Source organism: Pollicipes pollicipes, unplaced genomic scaffold, assembly GCF_011947565.3.
Source record: "Pollicipes pollicipes isolate AB1234 unplaced genomic scaffold, Ppol_2.1 Scaffold_3447;HRSCAF=4054_pilon_pilon_pilon, whole genome shotgun sequence".
NCBI lineage: Eukaryota > Metazoa > Arthropoda > Thecostraca > Pollicipedomorpha > Pollicipedidae > Pollicipes > Pollicipes pollicipes.
This window is the reverse complement of record NW_023596297.1, coordinates 20140329-20156631: the sequence shown is the minus strand read 5'-3', so window position 1 is coordinate 20156631 and position 16303 is coordinate 20140329. Positions and strand designations below refer to the sequence as shown.

Here is a 16303-nt window from a genome sequence, read left to right as displayed (position 1 = left end):
ATATAAGGATTCGTGGATATGTTAAGTCAATGCTTGCTAACCGTTGTTGATAAGCATCTTGACGCAGCCGGTCTCAATTCCCAAATAAGCATTCCACGAAGAACAATTTTTTCGAAAGCCCTGCGGATATGAGCCACAATGACCCCTTTTATGTGGATCTGGACAGTCCCTAATACCATTCATACATTATCCTGGTTGATGGCTTTTCTGTAAACATTTGTGTGAAATATGCTATGGCATAAGCCAATTAGGGGGTCTGAAAGTGGCAGTTCGTTGTTAATACTAAGTTGGACAGTGAAATTCCGGTCTGACTCGTCCTTACGCTTTCACGTAAAGACTGGAGCCGATCAGTGCTGCTTACATCTGCAAAAGCATGATTCATATAGCGGAAATGTGTTGCAGGCGCGGTGTTCGGAAAATTGGGCATCTGCTTTTATACATGGCACATAAAGTAGAAGCAGACTTTTCTAGACGGCAACCTGTGCAAAAAAGTGAATGCCACCGCACAATCCAGTAGTTTGCGCGTCCTCAGGGTAGTGTGGACTGGTGGTGCAAGTCTTAAGTCCATGCTAGCTATATCTGCTCAGGAGGCCCAGTGTGTCCAGCTGAAATAGGACTTCGCAAAACGTGTCAATCGGCTGAAAGGAAAATGCACACGAAAGGCCAGAACACACAAGATCTCCAGTGATCTCCACCAAGAGCGAGACGAAATATTGTGCTCTATGATGGCGGGACGAAAAAGCGTGCATACCACGTGATGACGATAAAGTAGCATGATACGAGATGATGGACCACGGGGCAATAAATAGCAACTTTAAGGTAGAAATTGTACTAACAGCAAAAGGCCGAGCGGATCTCAGGATGTCACAATTGCTGCAATTTCATAATATTCTCCCGATGCCAAACATGAAAACCTCGGCTTTGCCGCTGGCGCGCTTATATTTTGAGCAGGTTGACATGCTTTTTGAGCGGCGTTGTATAGTTATATACGTTTCGAAAGGTTCTCCGGTCATTGTGATGAGCGGCGACACTGCCGGTAAGTTCATTTCTATGTTTTTGCTCCGTGCGTGCCATGGGAACGCTTCAGTTTAACCAGCCGTGTTTGAAGCGGCCGCTATCGCAGTACCGTGTATTTGTGACGTGGGCATGAGAGCCTGAATGACTGGGCTGTTTGTGAGGATCTCTCGCAGTACCGCGCATTTGTGACGGGGACATGAAAGCCTGAATGACTGGGCTGTTTGTGAGGACCGCGCAATGTTCTTTAAGTGTGACGTCCTTGGCAAGTAATCATCCAACTACATAAAGCTATCGTACCTTAAAGCCGGCCACCTTATGCTTAAAAGCTATCGCATTGTGCTCCATTTTTTCCTCGATCTAGGTGCTTTCTTGTGGAAGACTTTCAGTATTCCATATTGGTCGAACATATCAAGGAGTTGGAATGACAACAACCTATAAGGTGCCTGCAAAATATTATGTGGTACAATATTAACATGGAGCCAACAATGATACCATCAGGTACATAATTACGATCATTTTACAGAATTTTCTGAATTTCCCTGGTCCAGTGCTCTCTTTTTGTCCGTAGTCACCGAAGGGGGAGGGTCTCAGCAGAGCATTGGGAGGGGGGTCCAGGTCAGAATAGGGGGACTCTCAGGCCCTCCGAAGCAGTGTGAAGTGGCACCACTGCCTGCAGTGCTATTACGAGACGACGCTACAAAATATTATATTTTACTTAACTTGAACACTCGCTCGGGTGGGGGTCAAAGTGACCCCACCGAAGGTTTTTCCTGAATGGTCTTCCGAACGGCGCGACCGTAGCCGCGACAAATTTTGCATAGCTGTAAAAATTGAATAGCAGATTGTTGGCACACAAAATCGAGATGTACCTTGCAAGGTCGCTTACCTATGGCAGGTCAAAATCAGATCATGGTTTCAGCGAAGGCAATTTCTAGGGAATCGTACAATCTGATACAATAACGGAGTGTTTGACGAGGTCATACATCTCTGAGATGCTTTCTTGGGCACCATAACTATTGAATGAGCGAATTAAATCGACCTAAGGTCAGGTATCAAGGCCATACCAGGGTCAAACCAGCCTGATTTATTACTCCAGGGGTTTCTGTATGGGATAATTTGTGGTGCTCATTTCGAAATTATTGACGGCATGAGCCTCATTGCACATCTTCCATTGACTTCTTAGAGGTCAGAAGAGGTCATTTGACCTAAGATACCCGGCTCGACATCTTGTTTTAGGAACATACTGCCTAACGTAACCTTTGTCGCTTATTGCAATCCAAACTCAGGGCAGTCTTGTATGATTTTGGTCACTTTAACCTTCAAAAGGTCAAAAAGGTCACTGACCTCAAATGGGGTCATGACCTTTTGCTCAGAAAACAGTTGCCTAGGTTCTGGGGACACTTTTAGAGACCCAACCTGTGATTTGACCTTGTTTGACCTTATATTACCTGAAGGTCATGACCTAGAAGCTCAAACTTTGACCTAAGTGAGTTCACGTACAGGTCAAGACACCCTGTAAATTTGGTGTCTCTAGCTTCTTAGTCACGAGATCTCAGGGGGGGGATCAAATTGACCCCCCCCTAAGCGAAGGGTATCTAGCCGGCCATCCGAGCGTGTTGTTAAGGCCTCATTTTTAGATGTTTTTTGCTCAGATTTGGCAAATAAACATCACAAAGTAATTTTTGTTTTAACCCTGAGAGGACTGAAGCATGTGCATACAAATGATATTTTGTAACATGCCTTTTGGTGCATCTCAAATTTAAATATGAGATTTCGCCTAGCGCAAGCTAGCCTGAGAAAACAGAAGGAAGAAAACAGAAGGAAGAAAGGCACCTCGCAGACAGTAAGTAAAATCCACACATGCCAACACTGAATGCGCTCTGCCTAAACAAAGAGGACATCCTTTGTGAGCACAAGCCTGTCAGGACTATGCGAAGAAAGCGAATCAGCATTGCTGCAGAGCACGTGATAAAGCCTGGTAACGCGTCGTCGGTCGCCGCGAATCACTTAGTCCGCTGACATTAAGGTGCAGAGGTCACGTCTAATTCACAAGGACACGCCTTTCAGCGCGCCTCCATGAGCTCGTAAATGTCAGCTAGAACCGTGTGCTTCCCGCATCCGGTAGCTTGCTGTAGGTGCGGACGGTTCGTCAATCTGTACTTCAGTTGCCGCGGCTTCATCAAGTAGTCTGCGCTTATGCCGGCCGGCGCTGTGTTGAATGAAGGCCTCTTGCTATCGGTGTCGGGTGGTAATGAGAAGAAAGCGTATAAAATGCCTCGCTCCGCAGGTTGTCGCGGACGTATGGTATTCTTGTGTGTCGTGTGGCTTTGGGCCCGTTAGTGATTGTGCGCTTTTAAAACGTAGCATTTTTTAAATTTCAGTCGTGCATTCGCCGGCTGCACTCGGACCTGTCATATGAGAATCCCATTGACGAATGGTCACCAAAATTACGAAAAATGTCTTTCATTCTTTTTTTCGATCCATCCAAGCTTTGGACGCTGTCAATCCCTTGGTGTAATTTTTGTTTGATGTGGGCCTGTTGACACCCCAAAAACCCATCCAGCTGCTCGTCTGATTCTTCGACCAAAACCACTCACTCATAGCCCTTCACAATCGCGTAGAGAGCGGCGTGAGGGGTCTAGCACCTGTCGAATAGACCTGTGGCTTGTTGTAAGAATGGTGACGCTTTTATTGAATCATTAATTGCCACACATTTTGAGGCCTGGCGTATGAATTATATGCGTCAGTGACGTCTGAGAGACGCTTGCAATCTAGAGCTCGCCCCTCGTCTACAGGCGAGACATACCACCCAATAAGGTGATCTGAGGCCTGGTAATGTGACCCGCGTCTTGGTTCTTGGTAGATGTGATGACATAGAGTAGTTGACAGAGTCGGCGGAGAGGCGCGAGAACGGTCGGCTCAGATAAGGTAAGGTCTCGCCAGCTTCCGTTTTAATTCACGTAAAGCGGCTTGGTCAAGCTATGTGAAAAAATTTGCGCTTATCGTTTGCACTCGTCAATTGCCTATGTCCACTCGTAGTTCAAGAGAAATTATCGCAGTCCGCGAGAGTTTTATTGGTGAACGGGACTAGCACTGAATTCATCTGTACCGACTACAAGCCCGTTCGTTTGACACATCAACTGTCTGTCTGCAGGTCCCATTTTAAGAGCAAATCACTGAGAGGGAGAGGGGATTTCGGCCAATTGAATTCAGATTAATATAGGGGCAGAGCCATGCGACTTCCTTGGCCTTGTTATCCTGCCGACAGTTTCACACGGTTTTCGCTATCTGGTTTTGGCGTAAAACCGAATAATCTCTGCTAGGACCACGTTTGGACCTCGGACTACAGAATGAGATCTATTTTACAACATGGAGGAACGCATCTTGTAGTCGAATGTGTCTGCACTGGCTTTTTGTTTAAACGGCGTTGTCACATGATATATAATTCACGAAAAAGTGCGCAAGTCTTTATGTTTGTCTGCCTGTCTGTCTGGTTATCACCTTTCGCTTGTTGACCCGTGTGCGTGTCAAAATGAGGGCGGCAAGATGCTGAAATTTTCTCAGCACACAGTTACGAGCATGAGGTGTGCACATACCTGCTGATGATTCGGTACCGGGATTGATCAGCGCCTTGCGCTGGCGGAAAGATCCGTTTTAAGCCCATAAATTTAACATTAATATTATACGTGGCTAAAACTAGCTGGGCAGCTGTCAAGCCGTCGAAAAGATATTCATTTTGTTGCACTAAAGACGATGAATCTTGGTATGCTCATTGGTAGGACACCAATTCGGGTAAACAGCGCCAGGATACGAAATGCAGGATCGTGGACCAAGGAAGATCCAGGGGATTATATGTGTGTATAAATTATTCAGCAATATTTGACGCTATCAAAGACAGCAGTGAGTATTCGACGAGCTGTTAATTGTGAAATCGGACTGGAACTGAGCAGTATCCAGGGGTGTAATTTCCTGTTCGATTGGGGAAGGGGGAGGGGGGGGGGGCTCCAGCTCCCAAACTTATGTTCCATTCCCTGAAGTTGGCCGCGAGTCCCAAACTTTGAGCGGAAAGTAAATGTGGAAAATACCTTTTATAAGCTATTTCAAAAAAGACCTCATCACTTTCATGGTTGCCGGGGGGCTCGACGGCGGAGGGGCGATTTTAGACCCAGGCACCGCTAGAGGCTGAGGTCGGTCATTGTGCACAGTGACAGTTGCATGCGCACCTAGGAGCTAGGTGGACGCATACAAATACGATTAACAATATGCAACGTTGATACACGGCATGAAGGTAGGTTCTCACCTCAGCGAACTCCGTTTTCAGTGAAAATTTTTAATTGTGCTTCCCCATTGTGACATGGCACGTATATCCCCGCACGGCGGTATGTTCTTAAGAAACAGCGCGAGTCATTCAATGACCGGATAAAGCTTTGTAAATAACCTAGGGAGAATGCAAAGGAATAGTGATGATGTGATAAAAACTGTGGAATTCACATAATCTGTAGGACGTTAACTGCATGAGGGGGCGTCGAATTTAGCCGTACACTTGGAGCCATCGCAAAGATCTGGACGGCATAACTGTGTTGGGTTATACCACCAATACGTTGGTGTGTAGAAACGAGTTAACGAGAGTTGATCAGAGATGCACGTGTGTGTTCAAAAATTCAACTCCAGCAAATTTTGCGTGCCTCATGATGCTAGGTAAGTCCAGGTTGATATAACGGATGCTACTTTGAACAGACCGTGATGCGCAACGTTGTTAAAACAGATTGCTTAACAGCGCAACACACGACTTCCAAAGGGGGCAGTCATGGGCCACGAAAGAAAGGGAGGGGGACATGTGGGAAGCAACTCCCGTTGTTCCCCCACCCGCGAAGAAACCGCCACAGTAGCTGCTGAGTGCCGTAAGAGTAGCCAGGGTACATCCCACATCGAGGAAATATAACGCTACCGCTGCAAGGATTGCATGGAAAGGACGGCGGGACAAATCACGTTTGCCTCCAAAACTCCTCAGAGGATTCGTCGTCACCGGAAGCATTTAAACCACATGCCGACAAATCCTAGGGTTACAGGACAGATCCCATTTTTCAATTGGATGTGACGCGTGATGTCGCGTTCGTTATGTACGGAGCTATACATTTTATGTTGACCCTCTAGCTGGATTCGCCGCATCTTTACGCATTATCTGGCTTGCGGTCACAGCTGTTCATGAAAAGGCACTCATCAGAATGAAAGCTAGCAGAGCTGTCACAAGCATGAAGCGCACCTGTTGGTCATGTCCTTACCCAAATTTCGGCACACATCTACACCAATCAAATTCCAGCTGACAGAGGATTGAAACACATTTGACGTTTCAAAGGCGGTTCCAGGGTTGTGTTTGGTTTTCCTGTTCTGTTTGTTAGGAACAGCTGTCTCATGTTAAAATGTCCCCCCCCCCCCGCCTCCCCCGGTACAGAATGCATGCATCCGCCGCGACCTTCTGGTGCGTTTCCTAATAGTCTCAACCTGAACTGCTACTACCTGGTCGGGCGTGAGCTGCCGGCAAAACAAAGTCCTCATTGGGGAGATTCGGCGGTTACCAGTGGGGATTCTCCCAGTTAATACGCTACAACAGGCCCCGCCTGCCTGTCCCGTCATGTGAAACTGTGACCCCTTCAGTGATTCCATGATCTGCCCCGTGGACCCATCAGCTGCTCGGTGCTGAGCTGTCAGGGGAGAAGATGCAATCTTTCGACAAGCTGGTCACCGCGTTGGCGATATGATTGCTGCTTTCTTTCCAAAATGATTTCCAAGATGTCTTCAGTTGCCGCGGCTTACTACGCAGAATGATTGTGGATTGGAAATACCTCAGATAGAAGCGCACAGATATAAACTTGCTTGCTGAAACATGCGCCAGGCTGTGCGATGCTGCAATGGTAAGTTAAAAGTCACTTAAAGTTACCAGTCACTCGCTGGTCTTGCCTTAAGTGGGGCACACCGCAGCAGATGTATGCGTCATAAACCAACTTCCTAAACTAACATAGACTAACTAGTCCACTACCGAAGGATATAAATGCCAAAGGACACGAATGCTACTGATTTGTCAGCACTGTTATTTATGCCAAGGGCATTGACTATTGGAAAATATTGTAGGTTGCTGCGTAAACATTTATAGACTTCAGCTGCATTCATAAAGCACGTGTCTCTTTGCCATCCGCTTCCTCTTTGCGATTGGATAGTTCTGCAAGATTTTGTCTCCATCGTGGCCTTAAGGCAGGCCAGTAATCTATAGTGATATCGGCGTTATGACCAAGCTCCGTGCCACGATGTCCTGGGCCGATACAGCAATGCGCGACAGCAGCAGTTTCCGTTGTCCCGTGTTTACGTAGAAGATTTGCTTTCCAGTCACCATTTTCGCCGTTCTCAATAAAACAAAAGACAACACTTGTGCCTGATCGAACTTGCCAGTGAAGCACCAGTTGCACGTACAAAATTGGTGGTGTGTGGAGATCTGTTTATCGGCTATATATTTGGTGACACATTTATTTTAAACTAAATCTGGTAGCATCAGTGTTATGCTTGTGAAAGGTGTTCAGAGATATTCCGTTGTCTATCTCATTGAATGCGCTGGACATATCTAATGCATTTAACAGAAATGCCAGAAATATGGCTGCGAATACCAATCAACACCATGAACACTAACACAGCAAAGGCAAGCCAGCGTCGGATTTCATTTATGCGAGCAGGTGAGTGGAATTCAACGGTAAACAAAAAAAACAAGGAATGCTTACAGAAAGCTTTTAGGTTTTAACCTTTTCAGCCTCTCGAATGCTTTTAATTTTCGAGTATGCATGGGTGAGTCCCGGGGGAGTGGAGTATGGCCCCCAAGACGGCCAAATTTGCTAACCAATTCTGACACACTTCTGGGCTTTAAATGAGATCCAATCATTCTTTGCAAATACACATCTGTGTTACAACAGCCCCTGTAGTAAAAGAAAGCAAAATGCATCGCTTAAAAAACCTAGACGCCTTTTTGGGCACTCCCCCTCCCTTTAAGCTTTCCTTGCCTCTTCAAGGCATGGTTCTGAGTTCACCTTTTGCGGACAGTACATGTACTCAGTTCCTCTAAGTTTTTTACTCACTGGACATCACTACAACCAACATTTCCGACTACCAAATTTTAGAATGGTCAAATCGTATTTGGAATACCTATGGCTTATCTGGCTACCCTTGCCGATGAAAATGACCGCTCTGGCCACCCAGTCTTTGCTGGCGCTGTGAGGAGGCTTCGGCCGAGGTTTTCGTACGTCCTCTTTGGGTCGGTAGTCCTCTTTGGTTGGATCCGGCCGAGGTTTTCGTACGTCCTCTGTGGTTGGATCCGGCCGAGGTTTTCGTACGTCCTCTTTGGTTGGATCCGGCCGAGGTTTTCATACGTCCTCTGTGGTTGGATCCGGCCGAGGTTTTCGTACGTCCTCTTTGGTTGGATCCGGCCGAGGTTTTCGTACGTCCTCTGTGGTCTACGTTCCGCCCTCTGTGTCCTGGTTCCGAGCCGCACCCTCTGATCTGTGATGCTCCTGCGATGCTGCGGCCTTCACTGTGGACATGTGACCTATGTTGTAACCCGGGGGCACATTCCGTGGAGTTCCTGTGTGCCTCGTAAATCGTCGATCTGCGTCTCATTTCGTGATGACGTGACATATGCTCTGTAGACGGCGGTCCTTTTCGCAGGAATACGAACTGGCCATTTGTCATGTAATTTGTCTTATTGGCCAGTGACATGTCATGTGGACCTGCGACCATGCGACCTGTTCTCGAGCAGCGCGGATTGTACGATGTTCATGTGACCCGCTGTATACACACACACACAGTATACACACACACACACACACACACACACACACACACACACACACACACACACACACACACACACACACATATATATATATATATATATATATATATATATATATATAATATATATATATATATATAGTACATAATGTCACAGTGGTTTGTCCTGTCATTTCTGAGCCCCGTGTCCGCACTCCCGTCCCGGCTGTCGCGTCTCCGTGTCGTGCCCGTCGCCCTGTATGCGCCCGTGGTTCGGGTGCCCGTCCCGCGGCCACGCTCTCGTTCCGCCGCCGCGCTTCTCGGTCGGCCTGCCTCCCCGCCGTCCGTGGCACGCTCTCCCCGAGCCCGGACACACGGCGACGGCCGGCTGTGTGGCCGGGGGAGGCACCGCCGCCGCCGCCGCCGCCGCCACCGCCTTCGTCGGAGGCATTGATCGGCCTGCCCGTCTACCCCAGAGATTTACTCGTACCTCCGTCACCGGGCGCCGCCGACGCACGTACAAAATGGCCGCCGCCGCCGGCCCACTCGCCCATTATCCCTGTCCTCGGCGGGCGGCGGCCGGTTTGAGTGGGGCGACGACGGCCGGCGGGCGGGGGCCTGACGTGGCGGGCTCTGGACCGAGCCCGCCGGTCGAGGGGATTGTGGGTCTGACGTGGCTGGGTACGGTCCGAGCCCGGTGGCCGGGGACGGGGGCTGACGCGGCGGGCTCTGCTCCAAGCCCGCTGTTTGTCATCGCCTCATGTGGTGGGATTTCACGCGAGCTGACAGACGGCTGCTGTCACTGCGGAACCCCCATGCAATACGGGTCTGTGGGATTAGAAGAAGGTAGTTCGGGAAAGATCATTGAGTTCATCGGGGCAAGGAAAGGCCGATATCCATTAAGGAAAACAAATTCGTTCCGTTCGTATATGAAAAAGTTTGTGTGGGACGAAAGCGTGACCGTAAAAGTTTGTCTTCCTAGCAGACTTGTACTGAATTGCAATCTGGAAGCATCAATAATGACTCTGCAGCGTTTCGCACCAGTAATGCATTTCGAATCGGGATATATAACGATTCAAATACCAGGGAATTGCAGGCATGGTTTAATCATCGTCCCGCCAATGATTCCAGTGAAGCAAAATCCGTTCTGAATAGGAACCGAATCGTTGTTTACATTTCTGGAAATCGTATAACAGATTAATCAATTTCTTGTTACTCAAACATTCCTAATCTTGGTACCTACACACACATTTGGAAAAAAAACGATGACGTGCATCAGGCTGATAAGCTGGCAGCAGTTCAATTTTCAGGCATGTGCGCTCCATACGTCCAGAGCGATTCTTGGTCAGTCTCTAATCGGCAGGCTAACCTAGCTTCTTAAAGGAAGTGTTTCACATTTATGTGGGGTTATGTATTCGATGATCACATGGAGTCTCGGCTGGACCACCCCGCGCACAACGGTGGACTACCGCACGTGACGCCGACAGGGAGACTACCCCTACGCACCCCGGGCAGCACCTCTTATCCTCCTCCCGAGCCACCCGCAACACGATCTGCGTGCGACTCGCTGGCGCCACCGCGTCCCACCCCCCTCGGCGTGCCCACGGGCTAGCGCGCCGCCCCTGAGCCGTGACCGTTTCCCTCACTTGAACATGAAACATTGCCCCACTCGGCTTACATATTGACACTATCCCGGGGCATGATTTACCGGTACAGGTTATGAACTGAAATACCCATCTTGAAGATCTTTCGGTGCTGCTTACAATCCTGCCCTTTATAAGGCCCAAGTCACTCTAGTTTTTGGACTCTGCGCCCGCGAAAATGGGGAAAGGCTTATCAGGGTGAGTATTTCGAAGTCGCCTTGGCATTCACTACGTCATAATAACGTCATTCAAATCCTGACATCCCATAAGTGCGGCGATCAAGGCCAAGACAAATATGATTCTCGAGGCGTTCATGTTTAGCGTTTGAGAGCGCGACTTCAGACATAACGGCCGTCAATTGGCTCTCAATCAACGTTGTGCAAGGTACGATAACGTTATCTACCTTAACATTTCTTTCCCTAAAATTTCCTTTGGCACGTCTCCGTTCACGCGCCCAGTGACGAAGCCCAACGCAAATTTTAGCTCTCCTTAGTGTTAATCACCATTCATCAGGTGAAATAAGGTCATCAAATGTAAAAAACAACGAACGCGAGCAGCAGCAGCTTCAAAGGTTAGGTAAACAACACGGTTTTACCTTTACCAATGTAGACGCGCTCGTTCGTTACTTTCCGGACTCCAGAGCGCAAATAGAATGGTGGGCTGATGGAAACAAAACTTTTTGTTGACAGTTGCGCGCCTTTAAATCACACACATATGTACATATTTGTAACCATGTATCCATATAAGTGTATATAATGGTTATATGATATGCATATATATATATATATCCGGTTGTGTATATAACGGTCACATGATATGCATATATATATATATATATATATATATATATATATATATATATATACACCGTATAGTACTGACGCACTGTGCCTGAGACATAAACTCTGTGAAAGTCACCCCATGTAGCAACTAGCCTCATTCTCCGCTTATAAAATAACAGGGAGCATTGCACGTCTAAACTATACATATATCGTTCCCACGCTCTCGACGGAAGTTAGTGCGATGCATGCGTTGCTAACATGTAGGTATTCCAACAGAGCGTGAGCGGAATTACATCGTATGTAAAATAAAAACAAAAATATTGCACTGTATAATTCACACTAAGTATATTGGCTGTACTTCATTAGCATTGGCGACCTATCAATCATTATTCTTGACACTGCCATATTTTCAGTTGCATGCCATCACTATGAGTTCCCATCCACTACCTTTTACCTGGGAGGCGCCAATATTTTTTGTTGTATTTTTCATCTTAATGGAATACGTTGATTTTATCGTCCCTTAGCAGGGAGTGGTGTGAGTTTGCAAACTTTGAGTTCCCAATGTAAACGTTACCCTGTTTGCCGCGCATGTGCGGGAAAGACGCTCTTAGGCACTTGTTCCTGGATGATTGTGTAGAAGTAAAAAAAATGCTTCAACCTTCTTTCCATTTACAAAGGAATATAAAAAGAAGTGTCATGATATAATAAATGCATGCTTATCAAAAAAGCATGCAAAATTTGACGCTTGACAATTTTCAAATTTTCGTACCAGCAAATCACATGATTCTATCGAGGACAGGTGTTGATATCAAACCTTTAACACGATGAGACCTGAGTATTTTTGCCAAATTTGTGACTTGCCGATACCAGAACACTTTTTGCATTTCGGTGTGATGATTCTATTTTGATATGTCACTTGATTTTGGCTCCTCTAAATTCAGTATGATGATCTGCTGTTAGACATCAAACAGCCGTTGAATCGGCTAAACCAGTAAATGTTCCTCGACAGAGGTGACGGAGAACCAGTGTGTGTATCATATCCATGGGTGGAGCTTTGCGTCTGTGTGGAGAGACTTTCCTATCCCCCGTCACCCAATGTTTGCATCGCTCCCCCATAGTATTTAACAAAAATAAAAAGCTCAAGGCCAAAATCATTTTATTTTTCCCAAAACACAACACGTACCAGGCAAGATTCTATCTAATATGGAATGAGCTGCAATGCTTCTTTTGTCATTTGGGTCATTAGAACTCGGTGATTTATATAAGATTGTTCCACGAATACACCAATCTTATGCAAGGAGGTATAGCCACGCAGCGGACGTAGTCACACATACAAGCCTCCTGAAGCGGAGGTTTGTCCATGGTCATCCAATAGTCGGCCGGTGCCGCGGTGCTTACATAGACACCGCTGGTGTAAACGGCGGGGCAGTTACCCAGCGTCGAGCCGGCGGCCGACGACCAGCCGACGGCCAGACTGCCAGACTACCAGCCGGCGGCCAGACTGCCAGACTGCCAGCCGGCGGCCAACGGCGGGCCGCAGCCGAGCCACTTCTCGGCCGCGCCTGCTTCACGCTCCACCTGCCACCCGCTCACTTGCCAGACTGCACATACGCCTGGTGCACGGCCGCGGGGTCATCACCACCACACCAGCACAGCACCAACAGCGGCAACACACCAGCACCACACCGCCGGCGGCAAGGGCAGCCACCTCTCCCTGCCGTCCCGGTCCAACAACTGAGATAGGGCCTGGCGAGCGCGGCTGCCAGCGCCACTTTCTTTTCTTACAACAAACATTATAACTCTATAACTCAGTTTCTACCGACATTAACTTGGTTACCCGACGCTTCAACGGGATAAATGAAATAATGTGATATCAAACAAACTTTATTATGGCCGGCCAGCTGTATGAGGAGCGATAATTTGATCAGTGGCCGCCGGAAGGCTGGCCTGCGACGGGCCGCGGCCGGCGGCGGCGGGCCGCACCCGGCCCGGCGTGTCCCGGGCCCCGGCGGCCGGGCCGGCGCAGGGGCCGTCACCGGCCACAGCGGTGTGGCATCAAAACATGGAGAGAGAGAGAGGTCTCCGACCAGGGGCTGTCACCGGCCACAGCGGTCTGGCATATAAACATGGAGAGAGAGAGAGGTCTCCGGCCAGGGGCCGTCACCGACCACAGCGGTCTGGCATAGAAACACGGAGAGAGAGAGGGGTCTCCCGGCCAGGGCCGTCACCGGCCACAGCGGTCTGGCATATAACAGGAGAGAGAGAGAGGTCTCCGGCCAGGGGCTGTCACCGACCACAGCGGTCTGGCATAGAAACACGGAGAGGAGAGAGGTCTCCGGCCAGGGGCCGTCACCGGCCACAACGGTCTGTCATTGGAAAAGAGAGAGGGAGAGGTCCCAACTCTCATCCACGTGGGAGAGATGAGGTGACCCAGTGCCTTCCTGTTTGACGTGAGGTGGGCCGTCCCAGGTTTATGGGGTTCGACCATCCGTCTGTTGGCGTCTGTACGACCGCTTGGTGGTTCTCTGTCTGCCTGCCTCGGCGGAGTGGCTCGCGTCCTCTCCGACCGGCGCCTGGCGGTGACACGAGGAGTTCCTGGCGTGGGTTCCGGTGCGACCGGGGACTCCCGGGGGGAGGTGTGGTATTGCGCTGAGCTGTAGGTCAGGGCCGGTAGTAATGCCAGCGATACTACGCCAGTGAATACCGCGGGTCGGTAGCGTGACTGTCAGTGCGCAACCATTTCAAGCTACGGAGATGGCTGACGTAACTCAAGATGTTTCGGCACAGGCGCTCTGTATCGGCATTTGCATGCCATAGCGTCGCCCCGACCAGTCCATCTGACAGCTGTGAAGAGGGGTCAGCTCTCAGTGTGCTGCTGCGGCATGAAAACTTCCAATTGGTGCAAGATGGTTCAGCAGAATCAGTTGTGAAAATCGCTATGTTTGGAGCTGGGGGAGGTGGAAAATTTAGGCAGATCAAGCTCAGAAAGACTTGAGTCTGTGATATGAGTGTGCCCCACATGCTGTGTCCAGCGCGGAAGTTATAACCTGGCTTCAACGGAATGTTTCATATCTGGAGACATTGAAGCCAGCCAGATATGAATGACTCGACGATCATATTTTTTGGCCTTGATCACCGCATGGCTCATGGAATAGCAGTATTTGAATGACGTTATTATGACGTCATGAATGCCAAGGTGATTTTACAATAATCTCCCCGATGTGCCTTTCCCTACTTTCACGGGCGTGCAGCTTAGAAACTAGAAGGGCTTAGGTCTTAAGAAGGGCAGGATTGGGGCCAGCATCAAATTTTTTTGAGATGGTCATCTCAGATCAACACCCCCAAAATTTGAACATTTCCTTCAAAAAATCATAGTTCACGGGACAGGGTTAGATTCAATAAAGGCTGGGAGCAATAAATAGTAAAATTGCCATTCATGGAACTGATCGATGCAGATACAGATTTCTAGAATAATGGAAATAGTAATTGATATTAAAGGCTGCATATTTTGTCGTTATTCATATAATTTTTCTTCAGTTTAGAAGTGGCCAGAATTTTTGACGGGCAGTGACTACCCTCTGAATCAGCCTTCCTCAGCTGCGACCGCAGCCTGTGGCGTATTGCGCTTAGCCATGCCATTACCACCCTCTAGGTTACGAAACGCTCATCATCGTCTTGTATTGTCGTGCCGGTGAACCAAAGTAAGTACCAACATACAAAACAATGATCGCTCAACTGTGCAACCAATGAACAGTGTGTGCGCTCCAACAATTTCTATACCAAACTATCAAGACTTCTTTCACGACATGCAAAACCATTAGTCATCAGTATGACATCTACTTGGCAAAGTGACGCCGAACCATGGTTGGCAGCGGGCACCGTCAGAGCCCCAACACAGCTGTTCGACCATGACGCCCCACACCATGCTCCTCGCTGCTGCACGGATTCAGCTGCCTGCGTGTGCCCCCCCCCCCCCCCACCTCGCAAGAGGCTGCGCCGCCCGGCGGCTCACCGGCCTCGGGCCCGGCTTTGACCCGCCGTCCCGCCGCGCCGGCAGGACTGCCCTACAAGATGTACAGCGCCCACGACACCATGCTGACGGAGAAGCGGAAGCAGCGGCGCATCCGCACCACTTTCACGTCGGCGCAGCTGAAGGAGCTGGAGAAGGCCTTTCAGGAGACTCACTACCCAGACATCTACACCCGTGAAGAGATCGCCATGAAGATCGACCTCACGGAGGCCAGGGTCCAGGTCAGTGCTTGTTCTAGCCTAAGTTTCCCCAGTCTAATAACTCGCTATCTGGCCGGCTGAACAGACGTGGCCCATTAACCGACGGCAGGGATTTACATATACTATGCGTTTTTTTCTAATTTCGTGCGACTCTACGCCCTTGGCAGTCAGAAAGTATCACATATCTTATAAAACAACTTTGACAGATATGCATATATTTTATTGTCTACCACGCTCTCAGTCAATCATCTGGCCCGTGTGCAAAAAATCCGGCGTATCCAGCTAATAAGGTTCATCATTGTGTATCGTGGGCAGATTACAAGAGGATCTGGCAGAGGTTTTTGTGACCGTGGGCGAGTTAGCAGATACAAACAAGTAGATAACTGCTTACCGCATGACTGATCTGCTGTATTCTACCTGTGGATATTTACAGAGTGTTGTGTCAAAACTAAGCTACTACTATTTTAAACGTCTTGGTGTCAGGGCTGCCCCAAACTGCTCACGCCATGTCTGAACTTGGAGGGCGTTGGGACTTCCCATTCCATTTTCTGGTCGAGTAGCAAATCATACGGCCTCCATTTGACATCAGAAGGCTTCTTTTGGCTTGGTCGCGATATCAAGCTAGCTAGCAAGCATTTTAGGGCTGATGTTGATAACAAAGACATTCATCTGATGGAGTACAACAGAGCTGGACAAATCGAAGTATTTGACAGCATTCGTCCTCAATCTAATACAGTGCCCATCGATTTCTTTAAGTGGAGTGCTACATTACGCCGTCCGAGCTTCGATACTTCCTCTTTTTAAGGAAATTTACTCTACATG

At 48.6% G+C, this 16303-nt stretch overlaps 1 protein-coding gene across 1 annotated transcript in view; it reads left to right on the top strand.

Annotated features, from left to right (window-relative positions):
- Nucleotides 1–16303, top strand: part of LOC119091970 (paired mesoderm homeobox protein 2B) — a 34950-nt gene that overhangs the window by 4084 nt on the left and 14563 nt on the right. The window contains exon 2 of the mRNA XM_037214911.1: nt 15309–15502. Within this exon, the coding sequence (XP_037070806.1) occupies nt 15309–15502 (194 nt within the window). The remainder of the gene's footprint in view (nt 1–15308; nt 15503–16303) is intronic.